The following is a 19,461-nucleotide window of genomic DNA, read 5'->3' as shown; positions in this document are numbered from 1 at the left end:
GAATATGCCCAAGAGTATCACCATTTATTGTGATAATTCTGGTGCTGTGGCAAATTCGAGGGAACCACGGGCTCATAAGGCGAGCAAGCACATAGAGAGGAAGTATCATATCATTCGAGATATAGTGCAGAGAGGAGACATAAAAGTGGTCAAGATTGAGTCAGAAAACAACCTGGTAGATCCTTTCACGAAGGCATTAGCGGTAAAGCCGTATGAAAGCCATGTTGAAGGAATGGGAGTTCGACTAATTCAAGACCTCAATCCGCTTTCAGTATAAGTGGGAGAATTAGACGTTAGCACATTTTTGTATACTCGAAAGTGTTTTGAGTATAAGTGGGAGATTGTTAGAGTTTGTATACTAGAAATCATGTTTCGAGTGATTGAATACTGTAAAACTCTTATTTTATTTTCCAATGAATAAAACATATTATTTTTGTCATAATGTTGTTATGTTTTACATTTAATGGATGTTAATGCATGTTTAAATGTATAAGTTAACTTAACAAAGTCTAAGTCTTTGTTTTAGTAGACCGGTTCAGTCTAAAAAAAGAAAAAGATGAATTTCACAACCTAGTTGGAATTTGACTATCCATCGAGAAAGGTTGCAATGTCAGTCCGCATATTTCTAAGCCTTACTGAAATAAGATGACATTGGTGTGGTATAGCACTGAACGGATCTAACAGCGAGACTTGTCCTTATGCTATCTACTGAAAGGCGAGGTCTTGATAAATATTTGTTTCTTAATCAATGTAGGTTAGCATTGAGCATACGGTATTGATTATGCATTACTTTGACTTATCAAATGGTGCGAGTTTTTCGTAACCCAATGATCCTGATATATTGGGTAGTGGTGATCAATATCTAGCGGTGCTAGGATTGCTATTATATTGAATCGTGCGCGAGCTGAGTCTCGTTTGATAATGTCCTCAAGAGGAGCGCGAAACAAGGTTTTATTATTCGGAACCTAACTAGTTAGAGTTTGATTACTCTATGAATAATAAATAAGCGTTTCATGCTAAGTCCACTCTTGGAATTAATAAGAAGTTCATTAATTAATTAATGGACATTTTTATCTTAAGCGCGGGAAATGAAAGTTAAACGGAAACTCGGATTACTTGTAATTTCGGATTTGGATGGGGAGAGTTCAATATTACTTCGGTAGTGGCTGCTCGTAATATTCCAATTATAACTTATATTAAATTGTGGGTTCAATTTAATTAGTAAAAAGTAAATTGGATGAGCCCATATCCAAAACCTTCCATAGATCCCTGTCTGGGCCCAAAAGGATCTTAATATAAATAGGAGAATAAAGGAGACTAAATAATCACAATTTTTATTCCTAAAATTTTCAAAAATTTCGAACTCTCCAACTGTGGAGGATTTCGAATTCTTCACCTTTCTCAAAAGGATTTCTTCTGTCTTCTTTGTTTAAGTTCTAGTATTCTAGTAAGATCAGCCCACACCGATATTGAAGTACAGTTCGGGAACCAGAGAGAAGATTTGTGGTCTAGTATTCAAAGCATCACGTGGAGAATAAGCTAGCCATCTTCAATTCTTTGGAGAATTAATTAGGTATTTTTCCTGCTCCGTAGAAAAGCATGTTTTAGGTTTCAATATTCTTAAAGCATGATCAATTCAAGTTATGAGCATGATACATGTGAGAATTACGCGAATAGATTTTGTCTAAATAATCTTCTAAATAGATCTGATTATTATGTGATTTATTGGTGTGATTAATAATTGTTAAATTATGATAATCCATGTATGACACACCGTTTCTGCTGTCAGTTCCATCAATTAATTAGCCTATGATTTTATTTGGATATTTTACGGAGTAGAATAAAATATCACGGAGCAGAATAAAATAAATTCTCCCAAAAAGAATATGGACTAGGCGATTTTTTTTTTATTCCTCTTCCACAAGGAATTTAATTAAATTCCTAATTTAAATAGGATATGGCAAGATCTCCTTAGATATGGTAAGATATGCTAGAATATTTATATTTATTCATGGAAGAGAATAAATAAGGGATCAAATAATATAATAAAATAATTCTTTCTCCCATAAATAGGAGATTTTCGAAATCTTCATGATGTAGGCATAGGGGTCGAAAATTCCATGGAGGAATTAGAGAATATTTGGACTTTGGATTTAATTTGGATAAATATCCTAAGCAATTAATTAAATCCAAGTAAAAATAGGATTTCTTCTCCAATAATAATAGGGGTCGAAAATTCCAATAAAATTTGTAGGATATTTATGAAAATCCTATTTAGTCTCACTCATCCCTTGGAAAATAATTCGCCACAATATATTTCACTCCGCATCAAATATTCACACAATCATTTCACAATCAACCATTTTTACTTCCACCTCATATTCTCAACACATTGACCTTTCAACGGCCACATCATATTTTCCACATCTTTGACTGTTCAACGGCCACGTCATATACTCAACATATTTGACTATTCAAATAAATCTCAACTCCAAATCGCAATTAGGTCATCAATTAATTCACTCATCAATTAATCCACATAATTCATAGCATTAAAAGCATTTAATGCAAAAAATTTATGACTCGAAAATTAGGGTTCGAAAAAGTGGGGTGTTACATTATATGTACTATTATGATTGCACTTTTTTAAAAGATTTATGATAATATAAAATTAAGATCTTAATTTTTTTAGTTTTAGAATTTTATTTTCGTAAATTCATTGAAAATTCGGAATGCAACATGAACAAAGAATTACAAAAATTAAGAGATTGGACTTACAAAATGTTGATAAGGGAAAAACAACAACAATGCATAAATCTGGATTTGTTCTCAACTATCAAATAATGAAAACGATTTTGTAAAATTGTATCTTATGCCATAGCCGGAGAGTTTTATGTAGGTGTTACCGTCAATAAATTAAACAATATTGTCTATTCATAAAGCACACGACATTGTTTGGTTGAAAAATATGAACAATATACTACCCGTATAGGTGATAATAATTTTTTTATTATAAAATAATTATGAACAAATTCAAACTTCAAATTATTTTGGTTGATTTTTAAAATTGCGGGACTTGCTAGAATTTGACCAAACCCCGTATTTTGTTTTTGACAATTTGCCTTGCTATTCAATCACTACTTTATTAGTGAATTTCAGAATAAATTTATAAATTGTTTGGGTTAATAATATTTTATGTACAAAACTTTTAGTGTTTTGCATAACATACTCCATCCTTCCTAGAAATTTTGTCACTTATTTTCAATTTCGTCCATCTCACAAAATTTGTCATATTCAACTTTTATTAGTTTGGTAATGGATCACACATACTATTAACTCATTGTCACTCGCATTTATTATAAAACTAATAGTAGTACTATAAAAAAGTAGGACTCACATGATACTAACTTTTTCTATACACTTTCCATTAAATTAATTAAAACTCGTGACAAGTCAAAACACGAAAAATTTTGTGCGACAGAGGGAATAAAATATGATGAATAAAAGTTAATCCAACGCATGCATGCATAAGAATTGTCTTCATTCAATTATAATACCCTTGAGCTATTTGAACAAGCACATCTTGTGCTATGCAATACACTTCATAGTTTGAACTTTTAAAATTTACAAATTAATCTAAATTCTGATGTGATGTTCACTTTATGTAGAACTTCGGAGTTTGAGTTTTTTTTTTTTTCTTAGGGTGTATTTTTAATAAGACAATTGAAAGCTTATATATGTTTAATTTTCCAAACTATTTACTCATCAATTTTCCTATAGCACAAATTATTTTTTACTTCCTCGGTCCCAAGAAAGATAATCGTTCTTTAGGCAGCACAAGATTTTAGGTAGTTTTATTTTATGAGTTAGATGGTGAGAATAAACTAAGAGAAATTAAATAAAATAGATAAAAAAGGTTTTTATTTTAATAATGGATAGAACAAATTAAAAAGGAAAGCGAGTCATCATTTGTGGATAAGGGAGTACTAGTTTGCAAAATACACAACATAAATTAACTTTAATTCTTAACATAATTTTATACACTGCAACAACTCCAAATTTGAAATTGAACACAACCACAGAAGTAGAAACACAACTCGAACACAAGCTCTCATGAAATCCAAAAACGTAAAAAAAGTAATTCGAAACAACCAAGGAAAGAGTCCCAAATTAATCACAAGGAAAGCACACAACCCTCCTTTTTTCTTTAGATCTAAGTTCCCCTTTGTGTTAGTGCAGCTCTGTTGTTTCTTTTCTTCGTCTTATATGTATAACCAACCCCAAAAAAGAATTCCACTAACCATCTTGGCCTTCCACTCCTTATAATCATGTATCCAATTCCAATCCCAACTACGAATCCACTTCCATATCCCATCACAACACATCGCCAACCAAATCCATCTATGATTTCATATTTATCATCACCCTCTTCTTCTGCAGACTGCATCAATTGCCCATCATCATCTTTGCATTTTCTTGTCAATGGAAGTCCACACAATCCCAAGTTTCCCATATATGAATCATTCTCAAATGTGGAGAATTGATTGGATCGCGGTATTTTCCCAACAAGATTGTTTATTGAAAGGTTTAATTTCGCAAGAAATGTCAACCTTGTCAATTCACTTGGAATTTCTCCATCCAGTTTGTTTGTTGACAAATCCAACGATTCGAGTTCACTCAAGGTTCCAAGAGATGAAGGTATATGTCCTATGAGGCTATTGTGTGATAGGTTCAAGTATTTGAGAATCTTAAGATTTCCTATGGAAGGTGGAATATTCCCAAAGAATTTATTGGAGGACAAATCAATTGTTGTGAAGGTTTCAAGTAGTCTTTTCAATAACTGATCTTGACCTTTCAAAGTGACTATCATATCCACAAAATATAGATAATAGTTGTCGTCAACCTCGTTTTTTTTTTGTGTCATAGAAACTCTTTGTGCCCTCTCTATGCTTTTCCTCTATCATTGCTCTGAAATTCTTGAAATACCTTTCAGGCAGAGAGCCTACAAATGCATTATGAGATATATCTAGAACTTGTAACATAGGAAATGGAAGTTTCGTTGGTGAAGGAAGTGATAAGTTGCCATCAAACTTATTAGACTTCAACACTAGCACTTTAAGCTTGGGAAGGCGTTCCATCCAAAAGGGAAATTCGTCTTGTATACTATTATTTCCAATGTCGAGACCCCTTAGCCTTCGGCAATTGATTAAGGATTTAGGTAATCGTCCGTGGAATTTGTTACTACCCAAATTGATGGACATAAGATTACATTTCTTAGAAAGGGTGGATGGCATGAGGCCACTAAATTGATTTTCGTTTAGGTGAAAGATGGTCAATGATCTGCTAAAGTTTCGGAAGCACCGCGGCAGTCTTCCTTCCAAAGTATTATTTGAGAGAAGAAGATCAAAAAGGTGTGGCAACTTGCAGATGGATGATGGGAGCTCACCATTTAATTTGTTGGAAGAGAGTTGTAACAACTCCAGATTTGAAAGATTTCCGATTGTGGATGGTATTGGACCTTCAAACAATTTATGTGGAAGATAAAAGAAGGATATAAATAAAATATATTCATACCTAAAATACACATGCATGGCATTCTACTCTTAGTAACAATATGTTTGTTATCTGCATTAGACCCCACATACCATTAGAGGCCCATATTTCCATTTTGCCCATTTACAAATAGGAGTGTCGATTCATTTTTACTATAAATGATAATAGACCCCATATATCACTCACTCATTCCACTCACATTTGATTTAAAAGAAATGGTACTCCTTATAGTGGACGGAGGGAGTAACATTTTGTGGTAGAGGGAGGGCACAAAATCTATATATTTGTTGTCAAGATTATTCAAGATATGTCAAGTAGTAGATAGGGGATGAAAGCTCACCATTTAATTTGTTGGAAGAGAGATATAAGAAACCCAGACTTGAAAGATTTCCAATGGTGGATGGTATTGGACCTATAAACAATTTATTTTAAAGTCAAATAAGAATATAAATCAAAATTCTTATACTTTTAAAATACGTAGATGCAAAACATTTTAATAGCAAATTTATGAGTAATGCATTGCATTTTTAAAAAAAGTATTTAATTCAAACTGATGATCGTTGCAAACCGGTATTAAAAAGAATAAGAAATTCACTAAGGATATGTCAAGTTGAAAATTAATTAGTATATTGCAAGTGAAACCATTATTGCCAAGGAATATAAAGCATTGTTTTCCAAGTTCCATTGTTCACCTGAAAAGTTATTGGTTGAAAGGTATAGCGTATCCAAATTTTGTAGGTTTCCTATCTCTGGTGGGATGCTGCCTGAAAACGAGTTATTAGAGAGATTCAGATAATCGAGGTTTGTGAGCAAGCCTATTTCTGATGGAAGTTCCCCACTGAATTCATTGTCTTCGATTGCTAGCCAGATTAATTTTCTCCAACTCGTAATGAAACGTGGCAATATTTCACCAGTCAGGCTATTCCCAAATAGTCTCAACTCAGATAAATTGGCCAGATTTGATAAGGATGGCGGTAATGGCCCCGAGAGTGAATTCAGGGATAAATCTAAGTAGGTCAGCTTGTTACACAGGCCGAGCTCTCGGGGAATGGAGGAATTGAAGTTGTTCATTCGAAGATCTAGTCTTTGGATATTCGTGAGTAGGCCTACAGAAGGAGGGATTTCTCCTATAAATGAATTATTGTACAGCTCTAGATTTTGCAGGCTTGGAATAAGGCTTACTGAATCAAGAATGTTGCCAGAGAATAAGTTGTTGGCAAGGCTAAGATCCTTCAACTTGGAGAGGTTAGTGATATTTGGTGACAGGGGGCCTTGAAAACCATTGCTGCTGAGGTGAAGATATTCAAGTTTAACCAAATTGGTGAACAATGATTCAGGAATTTGGCCTGTGAAGTTGTTTTGTGACAAATCAAGAAAAGTAAGGTTGAGACATGTGGTTATGAAGTGTGGGAATTCCAAGGTGAGTTCATTGAGATAGAGATTAAGGTGTGTTAGGAAAGGGAAAGTGGGAAATCGAGACCAGTCAGGAGTTTCAAAGAGATTAACGCCCAAATCCAAGAAGCGCACCTTGCTCAGATTGCCAATCTGATATGGGATTTCTCCATCCATAGAGTTGTAGGAGATGCTCAGGTATCGAAGCTCTGTCAAGCGGCCGATCTCTGGTGGAATGGCGCCCGAAAACAGATTGGTGGAGAGGTCCAAGAGAGTGAGGCTTGTGAGGTTGCCAAGAGCAGCTGGTATGGAACCGTTGAGAGCATTCCAACTGAGGTTAAAAGTGGTGAGATTCAGCAATGCAGTGAAATGGAACAGGTCCAATGTCCCTGCAAGGTCTGCACCGGAGAGATCAATACCAGAGACAGATCCCTCGTCGTTGCAGTGAATGCCAATCCATCTGCAGTGGTTGCTGATGTTGTTGATGGACCAAGAGTCGAGAGAAGCAGAAGATGATAGGCTGGATTTCCATCTCATCAAAGCCTCTGCTTCACTTGTTGTTGCTCTTGAAGGAAACAAACATAGACTCAGTGTTATGAGAGAAAGATATGTAAGAAAAAGGTATGTTGTTTTCATTGCTGATGTTTTTGCCTATCTACTCTGCTTCATTTGCCTATTTATATGCAAACTAGGAGATGACCTTTAACTCAAAAATAAAATAATATATTCCAACAATAATGAGTAAAAACAATAAACTGAAACAAAAAGTTAGGATTAAAAAACACGGCAAAGTTAGGCGTGTTGAATGGTTACACGGCAAACTACTTTTGAAAAGAAATGATTGAATGGGAAACATAATTGTGTACAAGATTTTAAGTGAATCACATATTCTTTTCCATGGAATAGTCAAGCTTTTTTATTGGTGATATGACTAAAAGTTGTTTACATTCAATGAGTCAAATTTGTGATTTATTCCTATATTACATTTATATTAAGACCGGTGTGATACTACAAATACTTTATTTAAAACCATTTAGTTTATGTTCAGATCACATGAGGTCTAATATATTATTCCTATATTACATTTATATTTAGAATAAACCATTTATAGTTCATTTTGAGAAGGCGTTGGAGGATAAGCTACATAGAAAATAACTTTATAATAACAAATACAATAAAGTTCAAAATTGATCGCGTACATTTGCCTATATAAACTTTTTGGTCCTATACTGTAACATCTGCAATTTTTGGATATTAAATTTTTTTTATGAACGCGAGAGTTAAAGGAATTTTCTGAAAATAATATTTAAATTCTTGCAGAGCAAGGAATTAAATATGAGATTTGCACGAATAATATTTTTGGAGCACGATGAGTTCTTTTAATTCTTTATGAACCTAACAAAATACGAACCTTGTGTAAGTAATCAAGTGGATGTGGTGATGAATTATTGTAGTACTTGGCCTAACACCAAGTGACTAATTATTGTTGATTGCGCGAAGGGAAGTGCATACGTTGATTAAATAGTCATACTTGTGTAGTGTGATTTGTTTTGTTGAGAGAAATAATTGCTTCTTGTGGAAATTAATTAAAGTGTAATCAGCGTATTTAAATTTGAGGATTAATCTTGAAATTTATATTTGAAACAACACCAAATATTAGTTGGACTGCATTTGGCAAATTTAATACTATTTTTTTGTTGGGAGCGGGAGGGATGTAGCCAGATATTCTATCTAGGTGGGGCAAAAATATACATAAAGACATTTTAGTACATTAAGAAAAGACAAAAATAAGAATATTTAAAATAAATTTAAAATTAACTATTAAAAGAGAGAGTGAATTTTTCGGCAGTTCGTTTTCATACAATCGGAGTGGTTTTGGTGGTGAAGGGAGGGAAAGAGAGAGAAAGAGAGATGAGCGAGTACCGAAAGTGACGGAAGGGAGTAACTTTTTGTTGGACTTTTTTTTTCTTTTTGATTTTTTGAGTTAGGCCTCTTTCTTTTGTCACTTTGGGCCACTCTTTTTGGGCTACTAATTAAATTGGAGGAATAAGATGGGCTAGTTAGGCTGGAAATAAAAGTTCTAGGGCCAGTTTAATTAAATCATTAGGCTGTTTTCAGTTAAGTAATACTCCCTCCGTCCCACATTTGTAGTAACATTTAGTAATGGCATGAGTTTTAATGAATTGGTGGAGTGTGTAATTAATGAAGTGAGAGGTGGAGTGTGTAATAAATGAAGTGAGATGGTGGAGTGAGATGATGGAGTGTGTAATAAATGAAGTGAGATGATGAAGTATGTAATAAATGAAGTGAGTTGGTTGAAGGTGGGTCCCTCTTTGACTTTTTGGTTTTTTATTTTTGTTTTGATTTATTTTAATGTAGATAATGACATTTGGGTGTAATTTTATTAAATAATGAGGTAAAATTTTATGTCCAAATATGGTAAATTTTAAATGTTACTCCAAATGTGGGACGGAGTTTTATGGCAAAATGTTACTACAAATCTGGAACGGAGGGAGTAATGTAATACCGTATTATATTTTCCCAGTCAAGTCTCACTATAAAAATGAGTCAAGGTTCCGCAATCAAACTTAATTGTGGAGTGTGATTGGGGCTAAGGCTGAAGGTACGAAGACTATTAACAAGTCTTGTTTAGTGAAACCACTAGCGGATTCAGCTCATAACAAGGGGTACAATTGTACACCCAAATAGTTGATTACTTAATACTCCCTCCGTCCCACATAATTTTACCCAATATTCCATTTTAGGCAGTCCCATATAATTTTACCCATTTCATTTTTACCATTTTTGGTAGTGGACTCCATATTTCACTAACTCATTTCTACTTACATTTTATTATAAAACTAATACTTTAAAAGTAGGACCCACATCCCACCAACTATTTCAACTCACTTTCCATTACATTTCTTAAAATCCGTGCCGGATCAAAATGTGTAAAATTATGTGGAACGGAGAGAGTACCATATTGAGACTAATATTACCAAAAGAGTAAGTGGTGCGGCTCGAACTAGAGTTCGACCCCAGCGAAGTACAATTCAAGAATTGCTTTGAACTTTTATTATTCTCTTCTCTATTTGAGATACTTATTCCATTTTACATAGTATTGCTTTGAACTTTTATCATTCTTTTCTCTATTTGAGATACTTATTCCATTTTACATAATATATAGTTTTTATATTTTAGATATAGTTTATTTTCTTCCTTTTTCAGATATAGTTTATTTTCTTCCTTTTTTAGTACTCCTCCATCCCACAAAAGATGTCACACTTGTGGGACGGCACGAGATTTTAGGAGGTTTTGTTTGTGTGTTAAATGAAGAGAGAAAATATAATTTTTATATTCATGTGAGAGAGAATTTTTCCAAAAAGGGAAATGTGACATCTTTTGTGGGCACTGACGGATCTACACCAGGACAAGGGGGTACAAGTGTACCCCCAAAATATTGAAATAATACTATATATTATTATACGTCCCCCAAAAAATCAAATTGAACTTTGTTTCCCACCGGTAGAATGGTCGGCATAAGGCTTTACATCCTTCTGAAAGATACGGGTTCAACACCCACGGAGAGCATTTTTAAATACATCTTAATACGTTTTCAATAATATGTCTTCTTTAATGGTACAAGTTGTATTTTACGGTTATATTTTTCCGTTCTCTTTAATACCACTATTCCACTAATCTTTGTTTTATGAATCTATTAGTTATACATTTCAAAAACATAATTCATTCAATGTTTTCTTATAAAACATTTCATTTTCTACTAATATATTAAAAAAAATTCTATATTTTCTCTGATTCTTTTATAAAATATCTTAATTTTTATAATTTCTAATGCATTCAAGTTTTCTTGTAAAGTACTCCATTTTTTTAATCATATCTCAATAATTTTGTAAAGTATTTTAGTTCTCTTATAGTGCATTTGGTATTTCTATCTTTTGTGTTTCTAATGAATATATTATGTTTTTTAAAACAACTAAATTTTTTCTTAAATAATCGAAAAGATGATTTATCATAAAAAGTAAAATATTGTGCAAAAATATATAAATTATCCTTAATATATGATCTAATAACTTCCATTTTAGAAAGTCGAAGTTATTCAAGTAATAACACTATAAAGTAGTAATTCATTTTTATATACTCCTACAAAAATCATTTACTAGAAAGTAATTCATTTTTATATACACAAGTCATTCAGTAGTTGTACTAGAAAATAATTTTTTTTTATTTATAATGAAGTTTCTTAACGAAAAAATGATAACATATTAAAGTGAAGATAAAAGACCGATTTTAAAGCTCGAAGTCGGTATAATTATTTTTCGTACCCCTGAATAAAAATCCTGAATCCGCCATTGTTTGTGGGACAAACTAAAAAAGAAAGTATGACATCTTTTATGGGACGGAGAGAGTACTATTATTTGAAAATTAGCGAAACTTTTGACTAGTACTGTTATTTGAAAATTAGCGAAACTTTTGACTAAGTGTTTTTAAATTAATCTTCAGCCCATATACCGAGAGATTATTTGCTGCAGCAATACTCGTAGAAAATAGAATATGTATAGTCATTTTGAATTACTCTTCTGCCTTTTAACCGTGAGTTTACTTGATGCAACGAATTAGCAGAATATTACTAATACAGTCTCCGTTCAAGCAGCGAAAATATCAACTTATTGTTTATACTCTCTTCATTGCGTTTCCTAAACCCTTCATTGCATTTCTTAAATGTGTGCCGAATTAAAAAATAATATTTATTCATGATCTGATGTATTAACTTTCTTGGAGTGTGATTGGAGTGTCTTATCCTTTTTGACTTGTCGGTTCAAGTCATTAATTATTTTGGGTATTTAAAAATATTTGGTTAAGAAAATACTCCCACTGGGAAAATTATTTTATTTAGGGCCAAATTACCTGATACTAATATTTTGGGGATTTTGGAAAATTAGAGTGGTCATGGAAAATATAAATCAGCCCAAGTTTGTATTCTAAACAAAAGGCCATAACATTGCTCCACGACTCGATCTAACGGAATATCATGATATTTGCATAAATTTGAAATGTAAAAGGAAACCGTGAACAAACTTCATAAAAATTCCTAAAACACATTCTTCCACACATACAGCATTGAATTTTTTCATTGACGATTGAAGCAAAATGAAATTGAGATAGCAGGGAATAACCTCGAGGGATTTCGCACTTGCTCTAAGATCACGGATTCTGTAAACACCGGCTAGTAAAGCTGAATTAGACGATGGAAATATGGAATTCCGATGGCCGTAGGGTTGGAGATTAGGGGTTGTATGTAATTATTGTCGGTTGATTTAATACATAAATATTTTACAAGAACGACTATATAATATTCCTATAAAATAACCAATTAAATATACAAAAACGTATGTGTATACTACTTTTTAAAAACTAACTGAAGGAATGAATGCAAGCTGTTCGATCTATTGCTTCGGTGAATTCCTTGGATCTGAATAGCAGTAGTTTGTGTATGGTTTTGTTATCGAACCGAAGCTACTCGCAGTTATTGAACAAAACACATCAACTGCCGTTTTGATCAGAATCTATCCCTCACTCTTCTGTGCACATCAGGTGTTTGATGGTTTGTTGAATCGAAGCCGTTTGATGCTAAATTCTGTTTCTGTTCGTTTGTGTGTGTTTTCAATCGATTGATACGACGAACTTCTTGTCAAAACGCGCAAATCACATCAGCTGCGTTTTTCTCAATTGTTTGTGTTGTTTCAAACTCACAAATCTCACACTCTTGAAGAAGCAGATGGCCGAATGAAAGAACTTGAATATCCTATCGATGATAATCACCCAATATTTTATAAAGATAAAAATTAGTAGCTATCCACTAAACATGATCTGCATAAGCCTCTAAACTACTAACACACTAACTACACCACTAATAATGTTACAGAATAGATCCTTTGGAGTAGGATCTTACTCCTTAACAAAGCTCAAGTAGAATTCTTACGAAAAGGAAACTCAAAAGATATAAAACTGGGATTAGTTGTTCAATGATTTCCTCAAGGAGGAGAACACAATTTATAAGAAGCTGCAACTAACCACTACTACGAAAAGGAGACGTGCTATCTATCCACTAAAGGAAATGGGAAAATGCAATAACTAACTAAGAAATAGAAACGTGGAAATGGGAAATGCAATACTATAAATAACCAACTAATTAACCATCAGAGAACACGTTCAGTCATGCGTGGCGGTTCCCAAACTCAGCACGTAATCCTTCAAATATGTGGGCTGTTTTCCGGCACGGGCTGATCGACGATGGGCTTCTGCTATCGGGCCTCTGATTGGATTCCTAAGTGCAGCTGCTTGCTCTGTTTCTTCAGCTGATGGTTGTTGGGCCTGAATCAATGGGCTCTCGGTAACATCCCCCTCTGGTTGAAGAACCACCTTGTCCTCAAGGTGAAGATCAGGAAATCGAATGAGTAATTGCTCAATGGGCTCCCAAGAGGCATCATCGAGCGATCCATCTGACCACTGAATTAGCCATTGACGCTCATGTTTCCCATTCTTCAGAATAGTGCGTTCTCGAACTGCCGCAATAGGGATGGAGAGGGGGCGATCCTCAATAAAGTCTATCGGAAGCGATTGAACCACAGGTAGAGTTGAAGAAGCAACATATGGTTTGAGCAGAGATACATGGAAAACCGGGTGGATACGTGCTGACTCCAGAAGCTCGAGGCGATAAGCAACTTCGCCTACTCGTTCCACAACCTTGAATGGGCCATAAAAACGCCTACTGATCTTGGCCGAGAGCTTTCGGGCAACAGAGCATTGTCGGTAAGGTTGTAATTTCAATAGAACCAAGTCACCGACTTGAAAAGTAAGCTCACGACGATGTCGATTGGCGGACTCCCTCATACGCTGCTGAGCAATGCCAAGATTGCGACGTAACTGACGCAGAAGGTCATCACGTTCAGATAAAACATCATCTACAGCTGGAAGAGTGCTGGATCGAGGTTTATATGGTATAATAGAAGGTGGAACTCTACCATACAAAGCTTGAAACGGACTCATTTTTAGCCCATCATGGAAGGTGGTATTCAATGCAAATTCAGCCCATGGAAGAAGTATTGACCAACGTGTAGGTCGTGCGTGAGTGAAGGCCCGAAGATATTGTTCCAATCCACGATTCTTAACTTCGGATTGCCCGTCTGTTTGAGGATGATAGGCAGTGCTCCGCTTAAGAGAAGTGCCACTGAGGCGAAAGAGCTCTGTCCAGAATTTGCTAAGAAATATAGGGTCACGATCAGAGACAATAGACATCGGGAACCCATGAAGCTTGATGACCACATCCACGAATAAAGCAGCCACACGGTGTGCATCAAAGGAAGCCGGCAATGCTCCGAAATGGGCAAACTTGGTGCGACGGTCGACGACGACCATAATTGCGCCAAGGCCACGTGAGGGAGGCAATCCCGTGATGAAATACATAGTCACCTCATCCCAAACTTGAGTAGGAATGGGCAGTGGTTGAAGTAAGCCCGCCGGAGGCTTAGTTGAGTACTTCGTTGTTTGACAAGTGATGCATGCCATAACAAAGCGACGAATATCAGCTCTCATCCGAGGCCAATAAAAGGAAGTGGCAACTCTTCGGAAAGTATGATCAACTCCCGGGTGACCGGCTGACGGGGTGGCATGGCATTCCTCAATGATGGATTGAATCAAACTTGAATTGGCACTTAAGCAAAGACGATGGTTATAGAACACCAACCCATCATGAATTGGAAAAGGAGGCTGAAGATTGCCTTGGGCTGCAAGCTCATGATGCTGAAGTAGATCAGACAGTGTCTTATTCTCCCGACGGAGGGTAGATATCAGCTCTGGTGGAGGCTGACAATAGGTTTCCAGGAAAAAGGCTGGTTCATCCACTTCATTGCGCCGCGAGAGAGCGTCAGCCACACGGTTGGATGAGCCTTGCTTGTACTCAATAGTAAACTGATACCCCATAAGTTTACGAATGAAGAAATGCTGCTCGGGAGTTTGAATTATCTGGTGCAATAATTCTCGCAAGCTTCGTTGATCCGTTCGAATAGTAAAGGTACGACCCAACAAATATTGACGCCATTTTTGAATGGCTTCCACAATAGCATATAGCTCGCGGTGATACGTCGAAGCAGATAAGCGACGGGGACCAAGCTTCTTGCTAAAAAAAGCAATAGGGTGATCGTCTTGGAGAAGGACAGCGCCAATGCCGGTTGCTGAAGCATCCGTTTCAACAATAAACGGTTTTGAAAAGTTAGGCAGATGCAGAACCGGGGCAGAAGTCATTGCGACCTTGAGCGCCGTGAAGGCTGATGTTGCAGCATCGGTCCATTTGAAAGAGTTGGACTTTAATAGATCAGTGAGAGGCGCCGCAATATGAGAATAATGGGCAATAAACCTCCGATAGTATCCCGTGAGACCTAAAAATCCCCGCAATTGTCGCACTGTTGTTGGGGTAGGCCAAGAGGTCATTGCCTCCAACTTGGCAGGATCAGCATGCAGACATCCGGCAGAAATCTGGTGACCAAGATAATCAACCTTAGTTTGACCAAATGAGCACTTTGAAAGCTTGACACAAAAATGATTCTCCAATAAAATAGATAATGTCACTTCCAAATGTTGGAGATGGAGGTCGAGGGTGGCGCTGTAAATTAATATATCGTCAAAGAAGACGATTATAAACTGCCGGAGGAATGGCCGAAACAGACGGTTCATGCAAGCCTGAAATGTTGAAGGAGCATTCGTCAATCCGAAGGGCATGACAAGAAACTCATAGTGTCCTTCGTGAGTTCGAAACGCAGTCTTATGAGAGTCACGATCATGCATGCGAATTTGATGGTAACCGGAACGGAGATCGAGCTTTGTAAAAAACTGCGCCGCACCAAGTTCATCAAAGAGTTCATCAGCCGTCGGTATTGGGAAGTGGTCCGGTACGGTGACTGCATTAAGAGCTCGATAATCCACACAGAAGCGAAACGTGCCATCCTTCTTTTTAACGAGCAGAACGGGTGAGGAGAATGGGCTGCGGCTAGGACGAATAAGCCCTTGGTCCAGCAACTCTTGAACCATTTTCTCGATTTCACACTTCTGGAAATGAGGATATCTATACGGCCGTACATGAACCGGGGAAGTACCAGTTTTAAGGAATACCCTATGATCAAATAGTCGTCGCGGTGGTAATCCTTGGGGAGGATTGAAAACTGGTGCATGTGCCAGCAATACCTCACGAACGGAGGGATGGAGATGAGCGGGAAGATCTGAAGGCTGCAACAGTTGTGGTGCTGACCGAGGAAGCACAACAATTTCATAGCAGGCTGATAGGGACTCTGAATCTGCTAATGAAAATAAGTGATTCATCGAAATCTGGCGCGGAGGGGTTGTATCACCACGCAGCAAAACTGGAGAGTCGTGCCAATTGAATTCCATGGTGAGAGAGGCATAGTCATGAGTCACTTGTCCGAGCAATTGGAGCCATTGCACTCCGAGCACAATATCTGGCCCATAAATGGGTAGAATAAATAAATCCACCAGAAACTCGTACCCTTGAATGTGGATGCGGACCTCGAGGCATTTGTTGGTGCAAGGTAAGGAATCTCCATTTCCTACATAGACCCGAAATGGGGTAGTGGGCTGCACCGGAAGTTGGAGTTTCTCCACAATATGAGGGTGGATAAAATTGTGCGTACTGCCGCCGTCAATAAGAACATGCACTGGAGAGCCAATAACAGTGCCAGAGAGGCGGAGCGAACGTGGACTGGCGGAGGCAGAGAGACTTTGTAAGGTGGACACATCGGCGATTGGAATCTCATCTTCAGAAGGGGGCAGCGGAGTAGAGGGGTGATTCACTTGGATTTTACATGATTTTAGAGGGTAGTTTTACTTGAATTTGATCATATATTGTGTATTTTGAGACATGGTTTATAGCTACTTCTCATGATTTTAGAGGGTAGTTTTACTTGAATTTGATCATATATTGTGTATTTTGAGACATGGTTTATAGCTACTTCTCTATGTTATTGGTATTTTGACCATTTTGTGAAGAATGTGTAGAAAAAGGGTCGAAAATGAGCTTAAATGGCGAAAGGTGGAAAAAGGACGAAATTGCAGCACGAGGCTGGCGACTCGCCAGCTTCGCATCAGTACCAACCTGGCGACTCGCCAGGTCCTTCGCCCAGAATTGCCGAGAGCAGCTGGCGACTCGCCAGCTTCACCGTACAACGAACCTGGCGACCCGCCAGGTTCGGCCGACAGATCCAAACAAGGAAATTTCGAGCCCTATTTAACCTAATGTGCATGGGACGCCTCCAACAACATTCTACACGCCTTCAACCCCAAAAATACTACTTTTTCACCTAGGAAGAAGAGAAGAACGAGCAGAGGACGAGTATTCATCGCAAGATTGAAGACGAGACCTCCAATCCGCCCAATCCAATTCTAGGAGTTTCTACTTTTAGTTTTATTCTTGTTCAAACAATGTTTTTGAATATTTCTTTGACTTTTGTGATGAACATGAGTAGCTAAATCCTTCGTAGAGTTCTACGGGGGAGATACAATGATTCTTATGTTTAATTGATTTCCTTTTTCTATGCCTTGGCTCATGTGGTTATTTTGATTTCTTCTGCGCTTATACATTTATTTGACTGATCACCTTATAAATGCATGTGGATTTTACTACAAGAACTGAGAAGTGAGTAGTTTAATTTGAAAGAGAAGAAATTGACGTCTTTGCCAATATAATCGAGAGATTTGAGCCTTTGAATGAAGCTAAGTATCTTAGGAGCTATTAGGAGTTGTTGCCTTAGTTCTAGGAAGGAGACTTCGGTTCTAGGTAGCAATCTACAAATTATATGCTTTGAGAAAAGATATAGTTTTACCTTAGTGATAGCTTAATAACCCTTGAGACCCTTTGTTGGCATAGTTAGGAAGTTATTGAGCATATGATAGTTGTTATCGATCCCGTAGGATTCTACCCTTCTCATCCTTGATCTACATCCGTTTTCTCTTATTTGCTTTAGTTCTCTATTTGTTTTTAATTGTTTTTACCTTGCTTTTAAATAGATTTAGAAAATCCAAAAATCCGATTTATCTAGATAGTAGTTGAGATTGATTCGTGGTAATTAGGTTGGCACTCATTGTCTCTGTGGATACGATACTCTTTGCTTACTATTTGCTACATTAGCCCCGTACACTTGCGGGTATACTTGTGTTAAAAATAAGTTGAGTCAAGGGGTCCGAAGACTCATCATCATCACCAACAAACAAGAGCAACCTTGATTGACAATGATGATTTCGGTGCCATTTTTGATCGCACCAGTAGCACAAGCCCTGAGCATCTTTAGCTAATTTTTCGGCCGTGGTGAGGCGCCGAATGGGGTGTTCAGATCGAGGGGTAGGCAGGGGAATGTTGGTGTTGGATGTAGGTGTGGGTGAGGATAGTGCAGGAGTAGAGCTAGCTGGAGAAGACCATTGGCGGCGTTGGGGATTTGTGGCTGCCGAAATAGTATCCACATATTGAGCAGAGAGCTCACGAGCCAAGGCAAAAGCCGCAGCTAGAGAAGTTGGCCGACGAAGATTAAGGTCGCGGCGCAGAAGAGGTTTGAGGCCCGCAATAAATACTGAGACCAAAGCTGCCTCAGAAACACCGCTAATCTTGTTGAGCAACCTTTCAAACTCTGTTTGATAGGCGAGTACGGTGGAGGTTTGTTGCAGCTTGGAGAGGGCGCCAAAATAATCTTCAAAGTGGCCAGGGTCAAAGCGGAGGCGGACTTGAGCAACAAAATCATCCCAAGAAGAAAGGACGATATTGTTACGAACCCATTGAAACCATTCAGATGCCGGGCCCTCGAGGAGTAGACCGACCAAGCGAAGGCGCTCAGTTGGGGCTGTGGCATAAAAGTCAAAATATTCCGAGATACGGAAAAGCCAGCCAGTGGGGTCTTGGCCATCAAATTTGGGGGCGTCGAGGCGAAGCTGGGAGCTGCGGATGGCTGTTGAGTCATGTGTAGTGTGCGGAGGAAAGGTGGAATGAACAGGCTGAAATGGGTGGTGCATGAGCTGGGGATGATGGAGTGTGACTGTGGTATGAGGGTGGTGAATTGAGCTAAAGTCAGGAATTGTGGGGATTGGGTGTGTGGTGGAGAAGAGAGGAGTGTGTTGGTGCGGGGTAAATGATGTCGTGGAAGGCTGAACAATTTGAGGTGATGAAGCATAGGAAAAGGGAGGTGGTGGTAGTGATGAGTGATATAGAGCAATTAATTGATCGAGGCGTTGCGTGAATGTCGACGCGAGCGATTCAATTTGTGTGTTGGTGGAGAGTTGTAGGCGATCGAAGTGGTGCTGGATTGGAGGGGAAGAGACGGAAATTGCTCCGAGTTTGGAGTGGGGGTGTGGCTGGGAGTATTGGAGTTGTGACTGGGAGTATTGGGTGTGTGGTTGGGATTGGCTGATGTATTAACCATGGTGGATGTTTTAGGTGGGGGA

General features: G+C 37.4%; 1 protein-coding gene across 1 annotated transcript; it reads right to left on the bottom strand.

The window, feature by feature from the left end:
- Nucleotides 1-3,984: 3,984 nt before the first annotated feature.
- Nucleotides 3,985-7,581, bottom strand: LOC125217901 (receptor-like protein 52). Its single transcript, XM_048119476.1, is given in 4 exon segments — nt 3,985-4,897; nt 4,899-5,518; nt 5,894-5,965; nt 6,246-7,581. Coding segments are annotated over 4 exon segments (2,712 nt in total). The 3' UTR covers nt 3,985-4,213.
- Between the last annotated feature and the right edge of the window lie 11,880 nt (nt 7,582-19,461).

The sequence above is a fragment of the Salvia hispanica genome, chromosome 1, assembly GCF_023119035.1.
Source record: "Salvia hispanica cultivar TCC Black 2014 chromosome 1, UniMelb_Shisp_WGS_1.0, whole genome shotgun sequence".
In the NCBI taxonomy this organism is placed as follows: domain Eukaryota; kingdom Viridiplantae; phylum Streptophyta; class Magnoliopsida; order Lamiales; family Lamiaceae; genus Salvia; species Salvia hispanica.
Note: the sequence above shows the minus strand (reverse complement) of the source record. Positions and strands in the feature narration are given on the sequence as shown.